We start from the raw sequence: 24511 nt of genomic DNA on the forward strand, positions 1-24511 counted from the left end.
GCTTTGCTTGTCAGCTGATACGAAAGACTGCTGTATTTCAAACGCAATAGTGATATCGTGTATCTCTTTTCAATAGCAGACGAAGTCATCGATGTTGGAGTGAGATAGATAATATGACTCTCGTTATTTGAGAACTTCAAACACAACAAGCATAATTTTCTTATTGCATTATTGCGGATGAAAAGTCTCAATTTAAACTATTTTCAACAAGTGATGAATTGAAAACTACTACAGAATAGATGGGTAAGAGTTTCTATTTCACAATAAAACGCAATAGATTACCAATTACCTATATTGGGGCGTGACACATTTTCTTGTTTACTAGTCAGTAACGCCATCTTGTAGTGCATTTGTATACTAATGGATTATTATTATTATTCATGTTTTTCCGATGTGTTTTTGCATTACTAAGTTTATTTTTGATACATTTTAGAATTCATTATCGCTAAGTTGAATACTGATATAAATTCTGAACAATTTTGATTACAGCAAGTGTAAATGGTTCAACCATGTTTTCTCATGAAACTTTATCGTCATTCTTGCTCTTGTCAAACGTATGAATGAGTGTGAAAACTCTATATAGATGGCGCTACTTGTTAGGTAGTCAGATGAAAGAAGGTACAAAAAGACCACTGATCTTACCTCTTGACCTTCGTCGTAGGTCGTTTACCAAAATATTGAACTAATAAAAATAAATAATTTATTCAGACAAATGCGGTGAGGATCGAACTCACAACCTTAGATTTTTAAACAACCTTCGGGACATAAAATACAAAATATCCAAATTAATTGCAATTGTCGCAGTAAAGATGATTACTTCTTATTGTGAAGTATTCTTCTCTCCCCTAATATCAGGATATTAATATCAGATATTCAGAGGGCAAAGGCTCTCTTCCTTCCCGACGGCGATGTTCAACATCATAATTAATTCTTTGATTTCGGAGATCTATAAGCTAAAAACCTAACGGCTTCTTAGAATTCTTCTTCTTTGTTTAATCTACACAAGAAGAGGTATTTTTAAATTGGTGTGTAGGGGTTAATCTTCCGAATTACTCAAACAATTTTCAAAATTATTTCATTCATAATATCCATAGAAGTTACATTATTACTGAGTAAAATAGGGTACTTTTATTCCGATATAGTTAATAAGAAAATGTGTTATGTTTATTATTTTTCGTACATGCTTCCGGTCTATTACTTTTTCTATGCTTCCAGTGAAAATACGACGATACATGCTCACTAGTCTGTATATCGATGTCGCTAGATGGCAGCATGCGAGAACAATTGACTCGAATTAGAAGAAATTATTCTATACTTATTCATCTTAGACTGAGACAAAAAGTAAACAAAAAAGAAACGAGAAATTAACAAGCCAAACATTTAAGTAAGCGACATGACTCCGTAAAATAACAACAACAAAAAATTTTGAACAAAGGAATAACGAGAAATAATGTTTTTTTTTCAAGGTTTGTTTACCTTTTGTTTCTTAACTACTTTCTACGTTACTTTTGAAAAAAATTTACAAATTACTTTTCAAAAGTGTTCCAATTTTTTACCGAATCAAATACGTTTTTATGGTATAGATTATATTAAATTACTAGTGACGGTTGGATTAGTTAAATAAAGCAGTTTACAGTTAATTTATATTTAATATAATTAACATCAATTAGGTATACAACATGTTTCTAACATTTATACAGTTTTATACAGCCAACTAAGCTTATAATATAATAAATATATTTAAATTATTTTATTTGGCATATTTAGGTATATAAAAATCACTTAGTTAAAAAAAATACGACATACATTCGTTTGTAGCTAAGTATGATGTAGGATAATTTTACAGAAATAAAAAAAGGTCAAAAAGTACACACATAAAGTTTTGTGTGTACTTTTTGACCTTGTAATTCAAAATATTAATATAAGTTTTCTTACTTTTGTAATATTTGTAGAAAACACTAAGTAGGTACTAGGTACTAGAAAAGGAAAGCACTATAACATTAAACAACAACAGTATTTATTATTGCTGTACACAATATGATAGCTTCTAAGAAATATATGACATCACAACCATAGGAAAATGTGAACAGCAGGGCAGAGTTAAAAATCAGTTCGTAAAAACGCAAACTACCTACTTAGGAATTAAAAGTCTATAGGATTATCTAATCTATAGCTTTGAGGTAAAATCTATGGCAAGGAATATAGAGCAGAATGGAAAATAGTCCATCGACAAGAACCTCGTTCTTTTTATAATTGATTGATTTAGGTTCACCTAAAAAATTGCTGCCATCAATAGGATATTTACAGTCAGCCGAGAATCTTATATAGGTAAATCTTTCAGCGAGAAATTACTATTTCTATACAGCCAGCATAAATATGGCTCCAATCACTAACATTTTATAAAAAAATCTTCATTACGTAGTAATAAAGTCAGTTTAAATAGTGGTGATCTACTAAATCACCCTGTTATTAGGTAGGTAGGTGAACACATACAAGTTAGAATACAGTTATTTGAATTTAAAATTCTTTGGTTTTCTGACTAGATACATAAATTGGTTTAAACTATAATAAATAAAAAAGTAACGATTCCGTAAATATCTATAATAAATCAATATGAAACAAGTAGATAACGAATAAGAAGTCAAACTTCAATGTGTCAGTACTAGAATATAGTTATCACAATCGAATCGAGATAATACTCAGTCTTGGAGGTAGTGGTGAAGCGGGAAAATTGAGTTTCTATGAATTTTCTATAAAAATGTCTATCACATATAAATGGCACTACTAATGTTAATGGTAATACCAATACATTTTGAATGAGTTAAAAATTACGCAAGTTTCTATAAACATGATTTTATTTACAACTTTTATAGCAAGCGCTTAAAACTAATATTTCTAAAAGACAAGGCTATTATCAAAATTATTGTGTGTTCCTAGCTTAATATGCTAAGTTGTTCATTAACTGATACTTGAAAGAAAACTGTCAGTGATATCGATAGCAATTATTGATAGAAAAGGATGTGGTAGTTTTTAAGATTGTAAATGTGAAAAAGTAAAATAAGTGTAGTACAAAATTTATGTCATTAGAACATTTTTTGACAACAGATTTTGATTTTTTTTCGTCTGAAAACTCTTCCTGAATTTAAGGTTGAAGATGACTTAGATGACTGAGTTGGGGAGGAGTTGATGCAAATAAAGCATCTCTAGAGATATTCCTGTAATAAGATTGCCTGCCTGCCATTTCCATACATAAACAACATCAAAATCTGAAGATTGTTCCTATAGTTTTGAAGTTGCAGATGATGTAATTGACAGAATTGAAATAAACAAAGCATATAGAAACTTAGACATTCATGTAGTCATCATAGAATATCTAACTGTAAACAACATAAAATTCACACATTTCAGGATTTTAGGCCTAAAAGCCTCCCTGAATACTGGGTTGAAGACAGTGTAGATAACAGGATTGATGTAAGCAAAGCTTATTTATAATTAGATATTCCTGTAGTCGGCAGAGAATATCTAACTGTAAACAACATAAAAATCTGTGGGCTAGGTGCCACAATGGAGGATTTTTCGAAAGGCCTTCCTGAATTCGGGGTTGAAGATGGTGTAGATGACAGGGTTCAGGAAGGAATTGATGTAGCCGAGCCAGGTGGTGAGGATGAAGACGGTGACCCCCGGGGAGTAGGGCAGGTCGAACATGGCGCAGAGGGCGTCCAGGACGGAGCATGTGAAGAATGGTGCCCAGCAGAACAGGAACACACCTGGAACGTAAATGTAAGGTTAAAAATTGTTTATTTAATACAACCAGTGGAGGTTAACAGTGTAGTAACTTCAAGTATAACCATTAATGTTATACATATAGTACACGGTGTCTATTTATTAACTTCTACTTTTGGTTATAATTATAACCAATTAAAACTGTTTATTAAAACAAGGTAAAATTAAACAGAGTATCTAAGGATAAATTTAGGTATAAAGAAATTAGGCAGGAACATAGATAAAAGAAATATATGGGCAGGAATAATAATATAGAAAAATGATCTTTCTGATCTACATGACTTATATCAAAAGATAAAACATTACCTAATACTATAGCTAGTGTTTGCGTGGCTTTCTTCTCTTTCTTGGCGAAGGACTTAGCTCTCAGTTTGCCGGCGCGGTTGGCTCGGAATATTGTGAACCTCGCTGCTGATGCGGCGCTGCGGAACCTCCTGCGAGGGGTTGAGATCATGGAACTGCTGCCGAGACGACTGAGCTTCTTCCTGATGAAGTAATTTTGTCTATTTATTATCTCTTCTGGATTGCGGTTCTGTCCGAGGATAGGACAACTTTATATCCCCCCATGGATATCTTATGAGGCGACTCCAATTGGTTCAACTGCTGCCAACTAGCGACAACAATGTCGATGACATAAATGATATGCAACACTACTATTCGCAATGAAGGTTTATGCCATGCAAGCGGTCTGCTGTAAAACCACAGTTGAATTTTTAAGATTTAATTTTTACGCTATTCCTAGGAATCGTGGTATTGCAATTGCAACCTCGCATGCAAAAAAATATATAGCTTGAAATACCTATATAGACGATGTAATGGATACCTTTGCACTGAATATTTTTTGATGAATTTGATTTAATTGTAGGACTTTAATGTGCGCCAAATGACGAAAGTCAGGGAGATATAAATAATAAATATCTAATAAGTTAAAAAAAAGCCGGACATATCATGAAATAAGTAATTGTTTTTTGCACATTAAAAAAGATGAAAACACACCAATTAGAATTCCAGAACAATCACTATAAATCAGTGATGGTACACTGGTAAAATACTCCTAATAGAGAAAGCCAATGTAGGGTTTCCACAAAGCCTGCCCGGGACAGATGCGTCATTGATTTCGCAAAATTGAATTATTCAATTGTTCCCCAGGCTTTAGTTCCTATTAATTCAAATCAGAAGTTCATTGTCCTTCACTTACAGCCTGGCGTTCGTTTTTTAATATTTACTATACTGACAAAAGACTAATCATGTAGCCCTCCAAATTGAGTGTAAAACTTGATTATGAATAGACAATAATGGTTACCTACCTTAATCGACGGTTATTATGTTTATATTAGTACAGATTTGTAGCTATATGTAAGAGGCAAGCCCCATTGCTCCGTTGCGCTCAGCACGTTGACATCTGTCGACGGATCTACGCAGAACAACGTATCTATTTTTTTTTGTGTTACGGCTCCATCGTTCATCAGAACGATGATTTTGCTAACGTCAAGATTGAGGATAGTATGAACTATGAAGTTTTGATGTACGTCAACGCACGTCAGTGTCAAAACCACAAGAACAACAGAAAACAACAGAGCCACAACATGCTGCGGCGTGGCAACGGAGCACGATTGAGCAATGGGGCATGGCTCTAACTAGAATTAATTTCGAAATACGTTATGCAAACATAATTGAAAGATTTTAGATATTTATTCATTTAGACCCATTCATCATCATCAAATCGTCGTCCTTTAAATATACTTATTATTTTGTAACTTAAGATTCCTTTGAATATTTTAATAATTAAAGATAAATATTTATTAACTAAAAGAATATTTAGTTTATGTAAAACTTGTCAGACACTCGATATAAAATATAAGAAATATCTTGTGGTGTGATAACTTTGTTCATTAAAATTTCGCTAAAGTTTTATTTTAATTCTAATCCGAAAATCTTGAATTTCAAATGAAATCTCTAATATCGGTCTGAACTCATCAGACAACCTCAAGTTTATTTGTTCAGAGCACTCTCAGAATACATTACCGATTTTCATTCACTTAAGGAAAGGAAACACCCTGGAAGGTTACATCAGTTATATGTCATAATCTTTATGTATCACATCGATCATACAAAAGTGGAAGGTTTGGTATGTGTGCCACGAAACATTCGTAAGTATGGATGCTTATAATGGATGGTTAGATGTTTGGATGATGTGGCAGAAAAGGGTAGAATCGTTGCATTCTTCTTCATATATGGTAAGAGACTCCCTATATGGTATGGTTCGCCCGCGTGAATTTTGCAAGGGGAATTTACTTTTCCCGGAATAAAAAGTCCTTGCTCTTAACTATTGTGAAATTTGAAGAAGATCGGTGGAGTAGATAAAGCGTGAACATACAAACAAATAAAGAAAACTAACTCATTAATATATATAGAAGTAGATAATCATAATTTTTTTAGCAATGGTTAGAGTATTTGGTATTCCACTCGTATCATAATATTCTTTTTTGAATATAAGTTTGAAACATCACATAATATACATACATTGAATATAAGTATTGCCATATCTTACGTTTTGTTATAAAACTTGAAAATCATATGTAGGCCGGGCTAATTTTAATTTGCCTTCTCCATTTTACACATCAGCTAACATAAATTCTTTTAGGATAGCTTAAATAATAAAACATAATTTCGTTTATCAACTTGATAAAAAGTTAAATGGATACTGTTTGTCTTACATACACATCATACGATCGTCATACATAATATATGCGTCGTTGTTGGTTTTTCATTTGTCTGCGAGAAAAATTGGGGCGCGTACTTGTTACAAAGAAGCAGAGAAGAAAAGCTTTGAGGCATGATGTGAATAAACTTAAATCTGTTTTTGTACTATTAATTCTACTTTTCAATAATGGAAATGGCGGTATTATGAAGTGAGTAATGAGACCAGGCTAAGCTTGGGCTCAATAATGTACTTAATTTGCATAAATTCCATATATAAAATTATTTAGAAAAAAGGAAGTATAATATAATTTTCATTTATAATGTATAAATGCCGATAGAAAAATACTAAACTTTTGAATTAAACTGAAAAATAAAAACTTACCTATATGGGTGGTTAATATTTTCTGGGATACATGATTTATTATTATTAATCGATTTTATAATTTTGTAGGATGTCTACCCTACGATTAAATCCCGAAAAGGCAAACCTTTCGTTTGACTGAGAAAATAAATTTAACCGTAGACCACGGGATTGTCTATTGTTCAGCATGGAAACCTGTATTGTGATTATCACAAGCTCACAAGGAGACAAGTCAATTTGGAGAAGCGCGATTGGCTGGTGATGGCCGTAAAGTTTTAATTACCAGTTAATTCATAACAAAGTTTAAAACAAACGAGTTCAGGAGCCCATCAAACTTCGTGATTGCTTCATTAAAACCAATTGAGGATAATTACACATTGTCAAGGGATCGGTAGTAAAAAGGGTTTAAAAATTGGAAACAAGCCGATAGGGATAAATGCAGCATTAACAGAAAGAAAAAAAAATTTGAAGGTTTTCCACTGGATTTTATCAAGTCGAGTTATGAAAAAAATGGTTGTGAACTACTTATTTAATTTACTTGAGAAGGTACTCTACCCACGCAAATGAAGGATAAGAACAGCCTTGACAAGTAATAGGCAACAGTATTCCCAAAACCGCAGCTAGTCGTAAAATCACAGTTAATAGTGAACTCCGAACTTAGATTTTGATCAATTATTGAAATAAATGTTATTATTACTGTGATTTTTAATGAAATAGAAGAGACGTTTAATTTAAATAAAATATCCCATATTTTATTAGGTTAGGTATTATTAGTAAGGTATCGACGTAACTTTAAATGTTATTCACACCACATAAGTGGTCACGAGCCCTCAGAATCCTTTTCTAACTCGGCTAATGTTATTGACAGCTCCGACCTTTCACTATGAGACCAGTCAAAACTTTCTGCCTATAAATAACCATAGCCAACATTTGAACAAGGCATATGTTTATATTTTCAAATGGTATCTTTTAATAAGAAATAGATGTATTATGGAAGTTTATATAATCAATTATGTTAGGTTATCAAATATGTTAATATTCATTAATTGATGAATGTCGCTAACTACACAAATATCCCGTTTCTTGCGGTCGGACAAAAAGGCTTGTCTTGTATTTTTTTCTTGGACATGTCTTGGACACGTGGATGGTGGAAGCACCATAATATTATTATTTCAATGCCTTCTACCTTTGTAGAAGGCATTTTAACGTCTTTTTAAGAGCTACTCACTTTAAATCGGGTTTCTTCGGCAGTTCGCTCTTCTCTTCTGTTTTCTCTCCGTTCTTTTCCTCATCTTTCTTCTCTTTCTGCGTGGGCGAGGCTGGTGGGCTGTGCTCCTTGTCACCATCGAGGTTGGAGGGAGCATATCCTGAGTCGTTATTAGTGTTGGGGTCCATCATTGGTATGGGCGATGCAAGGTTTGCCATGATTCTGGGGGAAGAAGATTTTAAAAATGAGTCGTTCTCGGTCGTGGTTGCTTGCGTGTTTGCTTTTAGAATTTAATTTTTCTGTTTACGTTTTCTTGGGTTGTAATAAAACCTAATAATATAATTAGTGTTTGTGGCCCTATAATAGCAACTCTCCATCCTCCCGTGGATACCCAATAAAAATCATAATAGCCTTATAGCCTTGGCAGCAGATTAGCAACATTAGCATTTGCATAGAAGGTTAATGTCAGGCAAGTTTCAGGTTTCCTTTTATGCTGACCTTTGGCTCCACGTTGTCATAGCCTCGAATAAAATTAATCCTTATTGTGCTCGAAAGTCTCAAGAATCCATCGCTCAGCAGTCACCACCATGACGGTTAAATTGAAGTCGCGAGTTAAATACGTTAAGTCGGATATTTGAAAATAGTGAATAAAGCTAATATTGATAAATACTCTGAAATAAATAGAAACACAAATAGAGACTCACAGGCCAGTCTCCTCGACCACGGCAGCGAGCATGAAGCGAGCAGATCTTGAATTCACTAATTCTTCCGCGTATGCCCCCATTTCTGTTCTGCAAAAGCTGAAATTCATTAGAAAGTCATTGTTTATGTATTTTGGGGTAAGGTCAAATTGATTGAAATATCGGAGTAGTCATTCGACTACTAGAGCTATATGTAGGTATACTTATACAAGTATACTCGACTATACACGTAGTTCTAAGCTATCATATTAATTTATTTTTGATTTTCTTAATGATCACTTCAATACATACTATACATACTAATATTTCCCATAAATAAAGCATGTTTGTTTGTTTTTTAAGTCTAAGTTCATATTTATATCTCCAATGCATTGGATTGCGGTGATTAGCTGAAGAGTGCTCAATAATGCCGATGGCGAAATCGAGACCAACAATTAGTACATAATATTGTCCCAAATGTTAACTACACCATTGACTCATGACCTGTTTTCTTGACGTACGTACGACCTCTACTTGTATTCGTATATTACTACAAAATACAAGGAATACGTGTAATAAATTTATCTATTATAGTTGAACGGCAATTTGTTACGATATCTGAAGATACACAAAAACTTTTTTGTGTAACACAAGAGCATGTTAGCCGATAGTATAATGTTTCCGGTTCTGCAAAAAGAAATCATGGCGTATTCTATAAAGATCGAGCAAAAAATATACGAGTACAATAATTTGTCTTCATTTTTGCAAGACGGGGGGGCATTCTTTGTGATTATGCCCTTTTGACAAAAGTTATTTGGAGTTTAATTTTTATTACTGCTCTTGTTAAATCCGGAATGTGAAATGATACGAACTTCGATTCATTATTAATATAATTATTAACAATACAATGTTGTAAATAGTTTATTTTCTTTATGTCCAGTAAAATAAGAAATGTATTTGTAATATTATTAAGTAAGTATATAAAAAATAAATCTGTTTGCAGTAGTTACCTATTAACAATTCTGTATTTCCGTTTCATAAAGGCAGAAAAAGCTTTTTATTATATTTCGTAGAATAGTTTTTGAATGAAAGGAAATGATTAGATAGGCTATTTTTGCCTATTAAAGGCCAAGGTTTGTATTTCATATTTTTCTAAAAACATGTAACCTACTTATCATCGTCTTCGTCCTCGTTGCTGCCAGAAGCGGTGTTTGTGGGCTTGTCGTCCTGCAGACTGCCGTCCAGCTGCGTCTGCGCCACGTTCTCTATGACCACCGCCGCAGTCCCGCTGGACACCGCGGAGCTGATTGCGGACGCTGTCTTCTTGGCTATCCTCTGCTTTTTCGCTCTTTGACGTATTGCCTGACAATTGTAAATAAAAAAATAAAATAAATATTATTGTCGTCAATCACTTGATTTGTTATAATCAAAACGTGACGATAAATCATGTCCATGCAGCAAATCGAGGAGTCCCTTTGTTAGGAGTTGATACTGGTTCACCATATTAGGTGACAAGCATTATTATGATAAGCGTATACAAATTTCAGCTCATTCAGTTGAAGATATTTGCTTCAAAATTGAGTTAATATTCCTCCCGAAAAAATATAATTATTTACCTCATACATACTCTTATATTGCAAGTTAAATAACAGCTTGTAAAATGCGTCAGGTATACTGTGTATATAAGGTATAATAGGTTGAAAAATCAAACTGAACCTGGTTTGTACACATGTGTACAAACACATTTTTTTCCAACATATTATTAGAAAACCAACACAAAGGGTGCATGAAGTTGACCAATGTTGGAGCTGGGAGGGGAAACCTCAGAACGCGTCTAGTACAAAGCGGCGCGTAGCATAAAATCGAACAAATTTCAAAGTTGCGCATTTTTCTTTTTAAAAATTTCAAACGTGCTCCCATTGAAATGTGAACTTAAGATTTCTATGCTCCGTTTACAGTGTTTCTCCTGAAGTGTGGTGGAAACGAAGTTTATGATTGGCGAATAAAAAACTACTAAAATTCTCTTTGTCCAGCTCTGTTATAACGTGACCTTACAAATTCAACTCCATTTAAAAGGCTCATTTATCCGATATTTAAAAGGAACTCCATAAAATGAGATGATAATTTAAAATTACATTAAACATAAAGGATTTCGCTTCGACAGAATCTAATTAAAGTGCATAGTTCTGTAATGGTTCTGGGTGTATTGAAACTAAGTAGTTATTAGCTTAGTGATGATGTTGAAGTCGGAGAATCTCTAATTAGCTAAATGCAAATTGAATGCAAAGATAATTTCGATACGATAGGAGCATTTAAAATAGATACAGGACAAATCCCTTCAACAGCTTTATTTTACTCTGAGGTGTTAGGTGAAATGGACACACTTGTTTATGTTTAAATTAAACCTGAAAACATACTTTCTTTTTTCTCTTTTTGGACAGCTTTGTAAAAAACTGTTCCAATAATATCCTAGACTTTACTAATAAATCACCATCTGTCATTTTTTTTTCACTTTTATAAAGCATTTTAGCTCAGGCTCGGCAGGCTTTTGATAAATGACCCTTATTAAAAAATCATCGATTTTACTCGCCTCGGTTCAGTTTTTAGGTCAACGTGGGAAAAACATCCTCGTTGACGATAAATAACTTCACATAAGTATGATTTCGTGAGAATTCCGGCATAAATAGATCCCTAGTATGCTATTCACGGTTTTTTTAAGTTTTACTCAACCAATGGTAAATTAAACATTGAGATCAGCCTAGTTGATTTTGCGAGAAACAAACATCCATCTAAATACCTATCTATTCACCCAAACACAAACTATGAACATCTATCTCTCTCAATCATTTCAGCGTGTCACCGGCTTCTTGCGCAATCATAGAGCGTCGAAGCCCACCGTCCATTGTTACATTTTCACCTCTACTATCGCGTGCATAATATGATAGAAAATAAATATAATAACTAAATTATCAAATTACTATTAGCGCAAATATTTGTAACCCACCTAAACTTAATTAATCCCTACTACTGTTTAAATTGACACATTAATTTTAAACTTACCTTAAAAATATTATAATACAGGAACATCATGATGATGCATGGGATGTAGAAGGAGCCCAAAGAGGAATAAATGACGTAGTTGATATTATTGAACAGGCATTGATTAGGGCTTCGATCGGGTGTATTGTTGAGCCCTAGAACTATAGGGGAGCCTATAGCCCCGGAGACCAGCCATGCCACAGCGATCATCAGCCACACTCGCCCATTGCTTTTGTGTTTCGCGTACTTTATTGGTTGTGTTACTGCTATGTATCTGAAAGTAAATAATATGGATGATAACAAAAAAAATAAGTAAGAAAGGATTGTTCAGAAAAAGAAGACATAATAATTACAAATGTGAAAATGTTGTCTGCCAAACAATTGTTTGTCCATCTATCACGTCAAAACGGAGCAATTAATTAATGTGATTTTTTGTAATCTGTACATTAAACGGGCGCAGACGTGGTTAATAAGAATACTTATATAATGTGTGTGGTATGTGGAGTATTATAATTTCAATGAAGCTATCAGCCTGTAGAATGAGATCTGAAACACGTTAAATGCAAAGAAAATTATATAGAATTCTTTATTTCAACTGTAAAATGGTGTCACTTTCTACTTGGAGATAACACAGTTTAAATATAAAGCAACAAGTGAGTGAATTAGCTAAGCAAGCTACACTGGGTTAACAATGTACCCTAGACGAACAAAGGACTTTGCTTAGTACCTTTATTGACACGAACAAAAGTAATTTAACTAGAACTAGTATACTAGAGGTTAACTTCCAGATCGTAAAACTATTGAAACTAACCTAACTATAAAACGCAAACAATTAAGAATTTGAATTTATTTTGTATTTGTAACTTTTCTTATTGACATTGTGAAACAAGATACTTACTTTGTTCTAAGTTTGCTGTCATAGAGGTTCCAAATTAACCAGCCGAGGTGTAGAGAAAATGTATGGAGATTATTGTATTATATTTATATTGTGTGCAGATTTAAGTCAACATCGCCATTTACCATAGGTGTATTAGTTATGTAATAATAGACATGATAGATCTATTAGCTTAAATAATGTATGTTTAGTATGAAGATAAAATTAAAATATTAATAAAAATATATGTCTAAAGCTACATCAACATGTATTATTTGTGAATTTTTTAATTGTATCTAGGTCAAGTATCTTCGTCATTTTGTATCTTCCCATCTTTTTCAGTGACACTTCCCTCCGATATACCTCTGAAATCATCCCTACAATTTAACCAAACTATACTTTTTACGTAAATTCAAATCCGTAGGGAAATCCCGTTGGAAATTGACGTTTATTCATCAGGGCTTTGTGCTTGTAATTTCATGACATGCAGAATAAAAGGAAAAGTTAACAGAATTGGCTTTTAAATTTTTTGTCTTTCTAGTTTTATCCCAGTATTATGGAAATTTTATGTTGTTTAAATTAAATTATACTGTGATATATTTTCCTGGATGAGCATTAGTGCTCAAGGGAGCGATAATTCTGTATTATCTTCCTTCGTCTTGTTACCATTAAGTTAGTTTCTTATTGTTAGTAATTTATTCTCTTAACTGTTCCCTTAACTACACATACAACATACAAGCTGGCAACACATAACAGACCTCCTAGGTAGAAGTATATATCTACTACTGTATTATAGCAATGATGACATGACGGCTTGAAACAGTCTATAGGAGTTTCGGCCATGGTAGATTATTAAAAAAATACAATTAGGTACATCTAAAATGTGACAAATAAACAGTTAACCCATACCAGAGGCGCAAGGTAATGCTTAATAGTACCTATATAGCATAAAAAACGAATGACTGAATAAAAATGAGAATTTTAAATTTTGGTGGTTGTAACGATGTTGATGAAGAATTAGATATCTTCAGGTGCTATTCTTCTATGATTTCATTATTTATCTCATGTGGTCGGGGGTCCCGAACAAAATTAGGATTTTCACCACACCTTCAGTAATATTTTTAGCTGGACTGTACATGACAGGGGTGTTTTGTTAAAAAATGCTTCGGCGATCCTCAACAGATTTTGTATAAGTTATTTTTGTTAAATTTCACAGAAATCCATACTTGGTATGTGTAAAATAATTTTCTTGAGTCCATATTTCCATGTTTATATTATGTCTATATTTATAATAGAGGAGAAATCAAAAGTAGCTTTATGCAAAGACTAGCTTTTGCCCGCGGCTTCGCCCGCGTGAATTCATAGCAAAATCTCAGTAATTTTATCGCGTACTCTGTAAGACTGGTAAACATATATGATTCAAATTCCCGGAATGAAATGTATCTAAGATACCAAATCATCATAATCGTAATAGATCATAAGTACCTACATACCAAATTTCAAGCAAATCGGTCCAGTAGATTTCGAGTGATGCGCGTTCAGACAGACAGACAGATCGACAGACAGTCCACAGACAAAATATCCAATGTATAAATTTGACCTTTCTTCAATTTTATTATATGTATTGATTTCGTATAATAAATATCGAAAGAACAAAAATATGGTTAGCTAACCAAACATTTACTGGTTTCTGGAATTTTATTTCTTGAATTTATAGAAATGGCCGCATATAAATCTTGTTCCAATCTGAATACGAGTATTGAAATATGCTTCTATTACCCGGGGGTATCCGAGACAAATGCATTGAATGAATTTCGTAATATGGCGTATATTCTTCTCTATTTCTCTAGGCGTTTTCGGTAAGTACGGGTTTGCATTTCATTTCTCAATATGGAGTCGATTCGAATTGAGACGCAGCGAACTAATCACATTGCGGTGTGGTTGTCGTTGCGTCATAATGGCGCACTGTCATTGGTCAGCTGCGTCTCACAGCGAATCGACTAGATGGTGAGATGTAAATAGCAAAGTTGCAATACGCACACTGAAATAAAATAAATCAATACTTTTCATTACTTTTCATTATAATCAGCATGCTGATCGGAATCCATAATAATTCGCATTTTTGTTTAGTGAATGGCAGAATCAGTATATTTATTCGCAATTTCATTCCACGCAATTTTTTTTTAATTTGAATTGTTGAATATATATATAAGGTCCGCTTTCTACTTTTAAAATTATAATAAAATATATTGTATCTTACCTGTCTACAGAAATGGCGACTAGGTTAAATATGCTAGATGTTGAGCAGGTGACGTCCATCGCTATGTAACAGTCGCACACCACCGCCGGCAGCCCCCACACGCCATTGAACTGGGGAAACGGATTTCATTCAAATTCAAATCATTTAAACTAATGTTGGTCCCTGCTTTCATGCTAGAAGGGCTTACCATTGTTGTTTCTTACATATATATATTTTTAATAATATAACAAAGTACATGGACATATAAAAGAAAATATAGATAACTCGGAATAATTTATTGCAATCTTTTAAAATATGTGTATATAGTTTGTCTATAAAATAGTAGTGATTTTGTATTAATTTGGTATTGCAATACCAAATAAATTTAGCTGGCCAATATTTAACCCAGTGTGGTCAGCTCAAAAAACAACGCTCTCATTTGTTTTCTATCTTTCTAAAAATACTGAAGGGTCCGAGATCACTGTACTTATTTATAGCTTTTTTGTCTTATTGTTGAATTTGAGACTAGTTGTTGACTGTGAGGTACATGGAGTAAATTATTTTACGTTTTCATCTCTTACCTAAACATATAAATTGGCATAATTAATGTAATTAAATTCATAATGTGGCACATAAACTTTCTCTAGACTTTTATAGTCAGCAAGTTATATAAAATTCACAGAGAAAAGAAAACAAGACCGTCGAAATATTGCGTTAGATATGATAATTACTTTAATAATTTAAGCGACAGTTGTTTCTTTTAGAATGAGCCCTGGGTTCATTTTAACAATTATTTTTAAACGAGATTCTACCATTAGAAAAAAAAAATCCTTCGCATCGTATTGAAATTAAGACTATATATTATGTAGTGTGTGGTATTTTTTTTTATTTAGTTTGATGATGACAGAAATTAAAAATTATATGGAGTGTGAATTTTGTTACTGGCAATTTTATTTTTACCATTTATAAAAATAAAAAGAAATTTGTAATAAATCCAGGCCAATGTCACACTTATCTGTCCCACCACCCATCAGTCAATCTTTGCCTAAAATCTAAAGAGATTTATTTAGAGATACCTACGCGTATTTATCCCATCTCATCCAATGCCAAAGGGCAACGGCCCGATGTATCAAAGTGATTTGGTGTATTCATTCGAGTGATTTTGTGTTGGCTATTCGATACATAGGCTGCCGGAATCCGGAATAAAAAAAAAAAAAACTATCATTAACAATGACAATCTTTAGTTTCGTCCGTGAGCATACGGTGATAATAGTGGTTTTCGATTCTGCTTGATCCCTAAAAGTCGATCTGATTTGATCAATGTACTTACTGCTGTTGAGTTAGACCACGTCGAAAATCATAGTAAATTATCGCACGAATATTTTCTCGAGGTAAATAAATTGTGATAAAGACACGCAATTTTTATTATCGCGCCACATAATGAAAACAATTCAAGAGTGGGATGAAACAAACTGCATTAGCCAAAGAGTTCCATTTTCAAATGAAATAATTATTGTATAAACATTATTTATTTGGTGGCCAGTTCCAGATTCTTAAATAGCAGCGGCCCTCCTACAATGTTGGGTTTTGTAGTACCTACCCCAAAATGTGCGATGTCCTTCAGAGTTTCAGTTGAATAAGATCAAAGTTTTGTTACATTCGCAGTTGAGGATATTTTAAAATTAATGGATATTTGTGATGAATAGATGGGATGGATATTATTATACCTGATTTTTTAAAATTTGGATCTTTTATTTATTTTTTTAAATTATTTCAAATGAAAGTATCAGTGCTGTGCGGTAATAATGTTTAAGTTTATAATACAAGGATTTCCCTTATTGCATCGTGTCCAACGCTGCACAAGTGCATTTCCTGTAAATTTACATTGAAACTTGCAATCACTACAAATATTCTCGAGTATTCCCCGTGTCCCAAACCAATGCTGCATAACAAGTAGAACTGTAGAGGAATAGAAACCAGGAAAAGTAGGCAAGAGCGAATACAAGCGTAATGCAGGTTCAGTATAAACTCCAATGAATTGTAAGCTTTCTATAACATTGATAATAAAAAATAAATCAAGTGGCAATCAGTCTTTGTTGTAAAGTAGTTACTTATAAAATGCTATTGTGACTATATGTCACTTCGAAGCAAGCAATTAAATTGATATTTTGTGCACACTTTTAATAACTTAAAAAAATGGATAGCCCCATATGTATCGGTATTTTCATATAATTATCCTACGTATTTATGAATTAAATAAAAGATCAACACGAAGATTCCTCTCCTAATATGCAATGGGCTATCATCAACATATTATCTCTTCAAAAGTCTTATTATTTTATCAATTTGTCAACGTGGCCTTCGGGTTTCGCGCCTCTTCTCTGTCTAGGATGTATGAGGATGATGATGAGGATGTCACACTGTATTTGTAAAACAACAAATTCCGATTACCGTCTCTACGCCGCGGAACCCTAAAACAAGTAGATAAATCTGAATTTCAGATACAGTAGTTACCGAATGAGAAACTGATGTTGGCGGGAAAACGATTTGGGATAAGCAGCTCGGATGGAGAATAATAGGCCGCCATTGGAAAACGCTTCGCATCCATTGAGCGGGGGATGCGGGGAATTTCAATTTACTCCGATTTTGGGGTTACGATTTCGAAGCGAAGTTCACGATTGGTCAAAAAAGTGTGCGGTTTTCTATATTAAAGTACGAGATGTATTTATGCGGGGTTACTTGTGATACACAAATAACTTCACAGAACTAGAGTCCAGATAGCTGACGATAAACATCAATGTTTGTGTATGGAATTTTGATAATTCATTTTATGTTAAAACACTCATAATCAAAGGGAATCTTCCAACCATCAATGTTACACATTGTATCCTCGAGGTGTAGCTTGTGTTGATGCCAGCCCATGGTTGTTGTTGGTTGTTGTTGATGCCAGCCGTTGATCTTATGAGATGCATTGATAAATTTTCACCATTTCATTCAGGGGAACAATTTCGAGAGCTGGTTTGGCTGCCAAGAACCAAACGGCACAAATATGTCACAAGACCATTAGATATTTGTGTCGTTTGGATTGGAGACATTTGGGCCTATTGGGGGCCCAGTGCAACAGGTTTCTTCAAAGTTATCTTATGACTGAGCTCCATTGCTGGTGACTAGATGGCTGGCTATTATTTCCCACAGAGGCATAGCCTCATTCTCAACTTCGAGTGGTTTCTGCCTTAGAATAATTCAACTATATTATAATCTTCTATCTCTCTTTGAGCGTTTTTTCGGTTACTTCTTCAGCCGTTGAGCATAAGAGTCTAGGGTTCTCTGTTAGTCTCCACTTCGCACGGTCGTCGGCTACTACATAGTACATACATGGAGCAATACATATCATTCTATGGATGTTATACTATAAGATTATAACTCTTTGACTATAAGAGATTATATAGTCTTGCTCAAACGGCGCCAGTAGTATATTATAATTAGTTTTTAAGATTATTAACACAATGGTTTCATATTGTCCGAAAATAAATATTTAATTTATTTTTATTGTGCTCTTTGTGGCAATGCGTGGAAGAAGTTAGGGGAGGCTTTTGCCCAGCAGCGGCGACTCAAACAGCTAATAAAAAGAAAATTAGAAAAATAGTGCTCTTTGTAATATTCTCTAGTCATAAGAAATAATGAGATTGAGATTCATATTCAAAATAAGTAAAAAGTAATCTCTGGTAACGACAAAACAAAATAAAACCAGGTGGCTCAATTAACTAGAGAATGCAGTCTTGTGTTTTCAGACTTTCCAGTTAATTAACTCGATCACCAAAATATAATATCAAGAAAATTCCTGGAAGAAGTTTAATACGAATATATAATAATAGATAGATAATAATAGATTTACATTTTCTGAGAACAAAAATTTTAAATATTATTATGAGAGGGCCGGGAATTCATGATTCTTCTTATATCGCCGTGGGACCACAGGTCATTATTATTTTACGTGAACCCTGGGATTTGAATGTAACCGAGAACACGCGAAGATAAGAGAGGATTAGTATAATCCATAATACTGAACAATATAACCCAAAAATAATTTTACGAATTACGCAACGTTTAATAATTTTGATTAAAAATCAATAGAGATTTCAAGTGTCAGTTTAGTCTTAAATTTTCCTACGCGCTCGAGTACGTTTAAATCAAGTTCACCCTGATTCTTCCTAATCCGACCACACAAGGGGCTTATGGTTTATGCATGAAGGCCGAAGGTCTATAACAATAACTTCCCAAGTATAGCCGGAACCCTTTATCTGAAATCCTGGAGTTGCCGCTCGATTAGTTACCTGTTAACTTTAACTTGAAGTACATCTTGACCACGTTTCAGAGTTACGAGTAAGTGAGCAATTAAGTAAATGGAGATGAAGTAATTTCATTTGAATTAAGTTTTAAAGTATTTTTTGTATACTTTTTAAATGCATTTAGACATGGCGATACTCTACGACACTTTATGATTAAAAGTTCCGTGTAATAGTAAAATGTAATGTAAACAAGTAGATGAACAACTAATTCAAGAGTAACTTTAGTAATGAAGAAGGAATAAAACTTTTGTTAGTAACAATATAGGTTTCTACAAAATATAATAGAACAACAGAAACAAAAACAACTCGGATAGACAAACAAAAACAAGCCACCCATTGTAATAGTCTATGTAACGTGAAAACTGACAAAAAAAACTAAACGAAAATATAATTTTGTAGCGTAGTTTACACATATATCACAGCGAATATATCACCTAAAACAACAATGTGATGTAGGTTCTACCTAATAGTTGTTCCTGCAACTATGTGGAAGTCGGACTAGGACCGGACAAGACAAACAGTAACTGGTTAGTAAATACACGGAGAAGTTTAAATTGTTGGGAAAATTAAAGCGGCTATGTGATTTACTGACTTCACGCTAAATTTAGGGTTAACGTATGATATAATTTAAAACAAATGATTTATGATTATGTCTTATAAACGTGAGGGATTTAAGGATAATGGAATATTTAAAAAAGATTGATAGACTGTACCAAAAAGAGCATGAGATTTCTTAAAGTATCTCGTATTTTTCTTCTTGTTGTTCGTAGATTTGGTCATTATGTAGAACAAAACACCAATTACCTACTATACATTACTTAACTAGATTGGTATACAAACTCGTGTGGCACGAGTAGGATTCGAACCTGGGACCTTTCGATTCACAGGCGAGCGATTAAACCATTACATCAACATCGCTTCAAAAATAATTCCCAACTATGTTTTCCTTCATCGAGAAAAGTATATTTTAGTGCTTATAAATTGAGAAAAAATTACGAGAAACACAAAATAATCTTCTTGGTTATAAATGTGACTTTGAATGCAAAGAAACAACGCAATATTTCTTTCTTTTATGAGCGCTGGCCCTCTAGACGTGAGGAAAGGAAGAAAAATAAGATTTGTATTATGCCTAATGTAAACAAACCAAAGTCCAGATTTTTCAAAATAGGATTATGAAGTCTTGATAAAACCAACGCGTGGTCTTAATAAATCTTGTAGTGTATTGTAATCTTAGTCTACACAAGCCAATATTTAGTAAGTTTTATATAGTACAAGGAGCGAAATGTAAGCGACATTAGTCTGATTAAACTGCGATTAAAATACAAATCTGGCACGATGGCACGAAATGCATCAAACAAATACAATAAAACTAATTCTCATATACTACTTATTTACTTAGAAGTTCTTAAACAGAACAATATTATCTAAAATTATTACTTCATTCGATCATCTAACATTCGTGTTGTCGTCCTCAAGCGCAAAGAAAATCAAGTAACTTTTCACGCTACAGACTTTACTGCCAATAATACGGCAATAAGGAGCAAATGGTTTTTACTTAGAGTTATGTCCACGCCAGGCGTCTTGGCAAACCATATTATTTATTGTCAATAAAATGATGCGCTCCAAATACGGAGGTAACTTGTGGTTCCGTACAAAGACTTTGTATGCAATAAAATTTTGTCAAGTTTTAAGAGCGAAAATTTTGTGATTTTAGCAACAATTAATACTTATTCGCGCATCATGTAAAAATCACTGGATGGAATTTGATGCGGTATTTACAGTTGTATAGCAGAAGGTCTATCTTAAAATCTGGTATAGGTTTCTTCACGGTACGTTGTTTAGATCCCGAGATATCGATAATAATTAGTTATGAGCGGACGCACGAAATAAACGCGGGCGAAGCTGCGGACAAAAGCTAATGAAATATAAAGTTTTAATGTAATTTTTTTGTTAACTAAATAAATAGTTTTTCTTTGTTTCTTTCAAATAATTTCAGCAAAACTATGCAGAATATGAAGATTTCACAAAATTGCTTTGTATGAATATTATTTGAACATTGTATTTCAATTTAAATATAACCCGTTTCTCCCGCTTGTTTCTTACTATTATATTTATAGCTAGATAGCTAGTTAAAAAAAACAATTTTATCTGATAAGTACTGAATGAAGACTATGAAAAGGCATTTCGTACTTGTGTTAATTTGTTTTTTGCATCATTGTCTTATATAAAACACATTAATGTTTGACACAAAATGATTTAACAAGATGAGTGATCGTAATTTTAGTTATCAGAAAATGTAAAATCGAAACTGCCAGCTTTTCATTAAACGAGTGCGGTTGAGCATTCGCTTTTGGGTACAAAGCTTCTGTCGGTGCGTAAATTTTCCGTCGCACAATTTCAAAGTTACGCTGACTTTATTTTGAATGGGGAGCGAGTGCCTATATCGTAGTGTGTGAGCTTTGTAAGCTCAGAAAGCTCACAGTACAAGCAACATGAATGGAAGCAGAAAGCTGAATCGAAAGTTTATTGAATCACACGTCTGTTTGCGATTTGATAAAGATCATTCATTGTCGTCGTTGTTGCAAAAGTTTGGTTCAGAAATTATTTGTATCGACTTAAATATAAAGGCAGCGATGTGTTATCCGGATTTACATATTATATTAATAAACGTATGTTTTTATGATTACATAGAACTGATTTCATGATAATGTTAAAAATAAACATAGGTTTGATTTTTCTTAATTTCAAGAGACTGGATTTTTTCTTCATTTTGAAAAATGCGTGTTAGAATCACAACTGCCTGTAATAAATTTTCGATTTCATATAGAAATCGAGATTTATTTCCTCCCTTGATAACCTCAATTTCTCATTTTCTTTAAAAAGGAAAAAAATAAGGTTACCATTTGTGTTTTCTGTGTACACATTAATCAAACCAATTCCGAGAAACACTTCGAGCACAAATTCTGCAGATCTCGCATAATGATATCATTAATTTTAATTACATTTCGTTACGGATTAAATTGTTGGACAGCTGGCACTCATACTCAAAGTGTTAGAATCAGAGCTTTAGAGGATTTGGGGAACTCATTATGAGAGTTTAGGGAGATAGGGAGATTTAATAAGGTTAAATTGATTACCTGGTAGATTAATTCGTTTGTTTAATTATAAAAAAACGAACAAATACACAACAACAAATAGAAGTGATTAAATTATGTTATAAAGCTAGTCGATTTGTTGGACTAACTTTTTTTTAATAATTTGAGTGCGTTTGACCTCAATCCTGACAGACCTGATGGGAAACGAACATGAGGTCTAGGGTGTTACGTGTATAAGCTAAAATAATACCTATTCACCCATGCCTTGAAGATGATAACTTTGTTATCGTGATGCACTTTGGTAACTTTTAATTTAGATATAAATCCACTCGCTTTGGCTTCGCCTCTTTGAAAAGTACTATACAATACTTACAATACTATACAATATTTTAATCTATTTTAGTCTTAGATATTTTACTACAGAAAGGAGGATAACTTTATCTGAAGGATACACATTTATCTCTCTCTCTTTCATCTGACGGTATTCTCAGTTTATTCCTTAGTTTGACGGTGGCGAAACAGTAAAGTGCTTGCCTCTGAACCGAGTGGTCCCGGATTCGATCCCCGGTCGGGTCATGATGGAAAATGATCTTTTTCTGATTGGCCCGGGTCTTGGATGTTTATCTATATATGTATATGTTATAATATATAGTATCGTTGAGTTTAGTATCCCATAACACAAGTCTAGAACTTACTTTGGGGCTAGCTCAATCTGTGTGATTTGTCCCAATATATTTATATATGAGAGAGCGTTGAAGTCCTTTTTCAGCTTGGAAATTCATAACTTCTTCTTGACCATATTCGAACACGTACTCGTATGTGTCGCCGGCACAGCACGTGAACTTTGTACATTTAACTTTGTCACATGCATTTCACGCAACACTCCCTTCTTATTCATATTCTACCTTCTTTGTTGCAATCCATCCACCTCTTCTTGGTTTTCCTCTATTCCTGATACCTTTACTTCTTACAGTAGGTAATACGAGTTTCTTCCCGTCTCAATCTATGACTGTACACATCTTCGGGTATGGTAACACATGCTATATTGAAAATTCAGATCTTTTTCTTGCCCTTGATCACGGTATTTTCAACTCCTTCCTCTGTCATCTATTGTTGTCTTATTTCAAACTATGGGTATAACATATTACTCATGTTTATTTGTAATGTAAGCGAATCAGGATTAACGAAATCCGTGTTTATGTTTGCGTACAATTTCGCGCAACACTCTGATTAGCTAGAATCCCAGCGGAATGTTAATAAACGGTTAATTTTTAATACCAATAAAGACGGAAACGGCTCATTCTGATGTTTTCGACATCTTTGCTTTGAATTTTAAACAATTATGGCGTGAATCAAAATCATATTTTTGACAATTTGTTCTTAACTCATCAATATGACTTGATATTAAGTAGAATGCAAGTTTTTTTCTCGATGATTTACACAAAACAGTGTTTAAACCTATTGTAAACGTTCGAGTTCTATAAATTGATCCTGGAACTATCTGAAAGGTGGTGTTGAATTTTCAGTTGATACGGTGGTGGTGCAGTGGTACGACTGTCCGCCTGTGATCAAAATGTCCAGGTTCGAATCCTACTCAAGCAAGAGTTTATATACTAATCTGACTTATGTCTAGTACCTAGTTTTCATTGACAATAACTTGGTTCCAGTGAAGGAAAACATCGTAACTCGTAAACGGAAAATTGAAGGGATTATTTTAAAATCCTGTGTGAATTGAGATCTTGATCTGTGAATGAACGGGTCTAATAAAGTATCGCTTTTTGGTACGAAATAATATTGGACTGTATAGATTCGGATATGGTTACGCAGCACTATTCATAACCTAAATCGAATATCCGATTCGGTTACAATTTCGTGAAGATTTTTATTTCAGATAAGTATGATAGTTTCGTTTATACAGATATATGAATGTTAGAAAATTGAACGGGTGAATTATCAAAGGTACCATTTACATAATAAAGATTAATTAGAGTGAAAGTTCGCCAGAATCGGTTTACAGGTGTACCTGTGTAGTCTATTTTTGTAGGTTACAAAAATAGACTATATTCGAATTGGAATTGATTAATTTCAACCGGTTGAAGACTTTACTTTTCATCAGATTAAAAAAATATATTAAGATTTAATATAATACCTTTTGATATTAATCTTCGTATTTGTAACCAG

The 24511-nt window shown here is 33.4% G+C and overlaps 1 protein-coding gene across 3 annotated transcripts in view; it reads right to left on the reverse strand.

Moving 5' to 3' along the window:
• Window positions 1-1620: 1620 nt before the first annotated feature.
• The window catches only part of LOC128674459 (dopamine D2-like receptor), a 176104-nt gene continuing 153213 nt past the window's right edge, over window positions 1621-24511 (reverse strand). For 2 of the 3 annotated variants that reach the window (XM_053752977.1, XM_053752978.1), the window contains exons 3-9: window positions 14908-15017; window positions 11795-12047; window positions 9906-10096; window positions 8759-8854; window positions 8076-8276; window positions 4090-4268; window positions 1621-3767 (exon numbers count right to left, since the gene is read on the reverse strand). In XM_053752977.1, the coding sequence (XP_053608952.1) occupies window positions 3553-3767; window positions 4090-4268; window positions 8076-8276; window positions 8759-8854; window positions 9906-10096; window positions 11795-12047; window positions 14908-15017 (1245 nt within the window). In that variant the 3' untranslated portion in view covers window positions 1621-3552. The remainder of the gene's footprint in view (window positions 3768-4089; window positions 4269-8075; window positions 8277-8758; window positions 8855-9905; window positions 10097-11794; window positions 12048-14907; window positions 15018-24511) is intronic. The other variant, XM_064436254.1, reaches the window with a different exon arrangement.

This window comes from Plodia interpunctella, chromosome 12, assembly GCF_027563975.2.
Source record: "Plodia interpunctella isolate USDA-ARS_2022_Savannah chromosome 12, ilPloInte3.2, whole genome shotgun sequence".
Classification (NCBI taxonomy): domain Eukaryota; kingdom Metazoa; phylum Arthropoda; class Insecta; order Lepidoptera; family Pyralidae; genus Plodia; species Plodia interpunctella.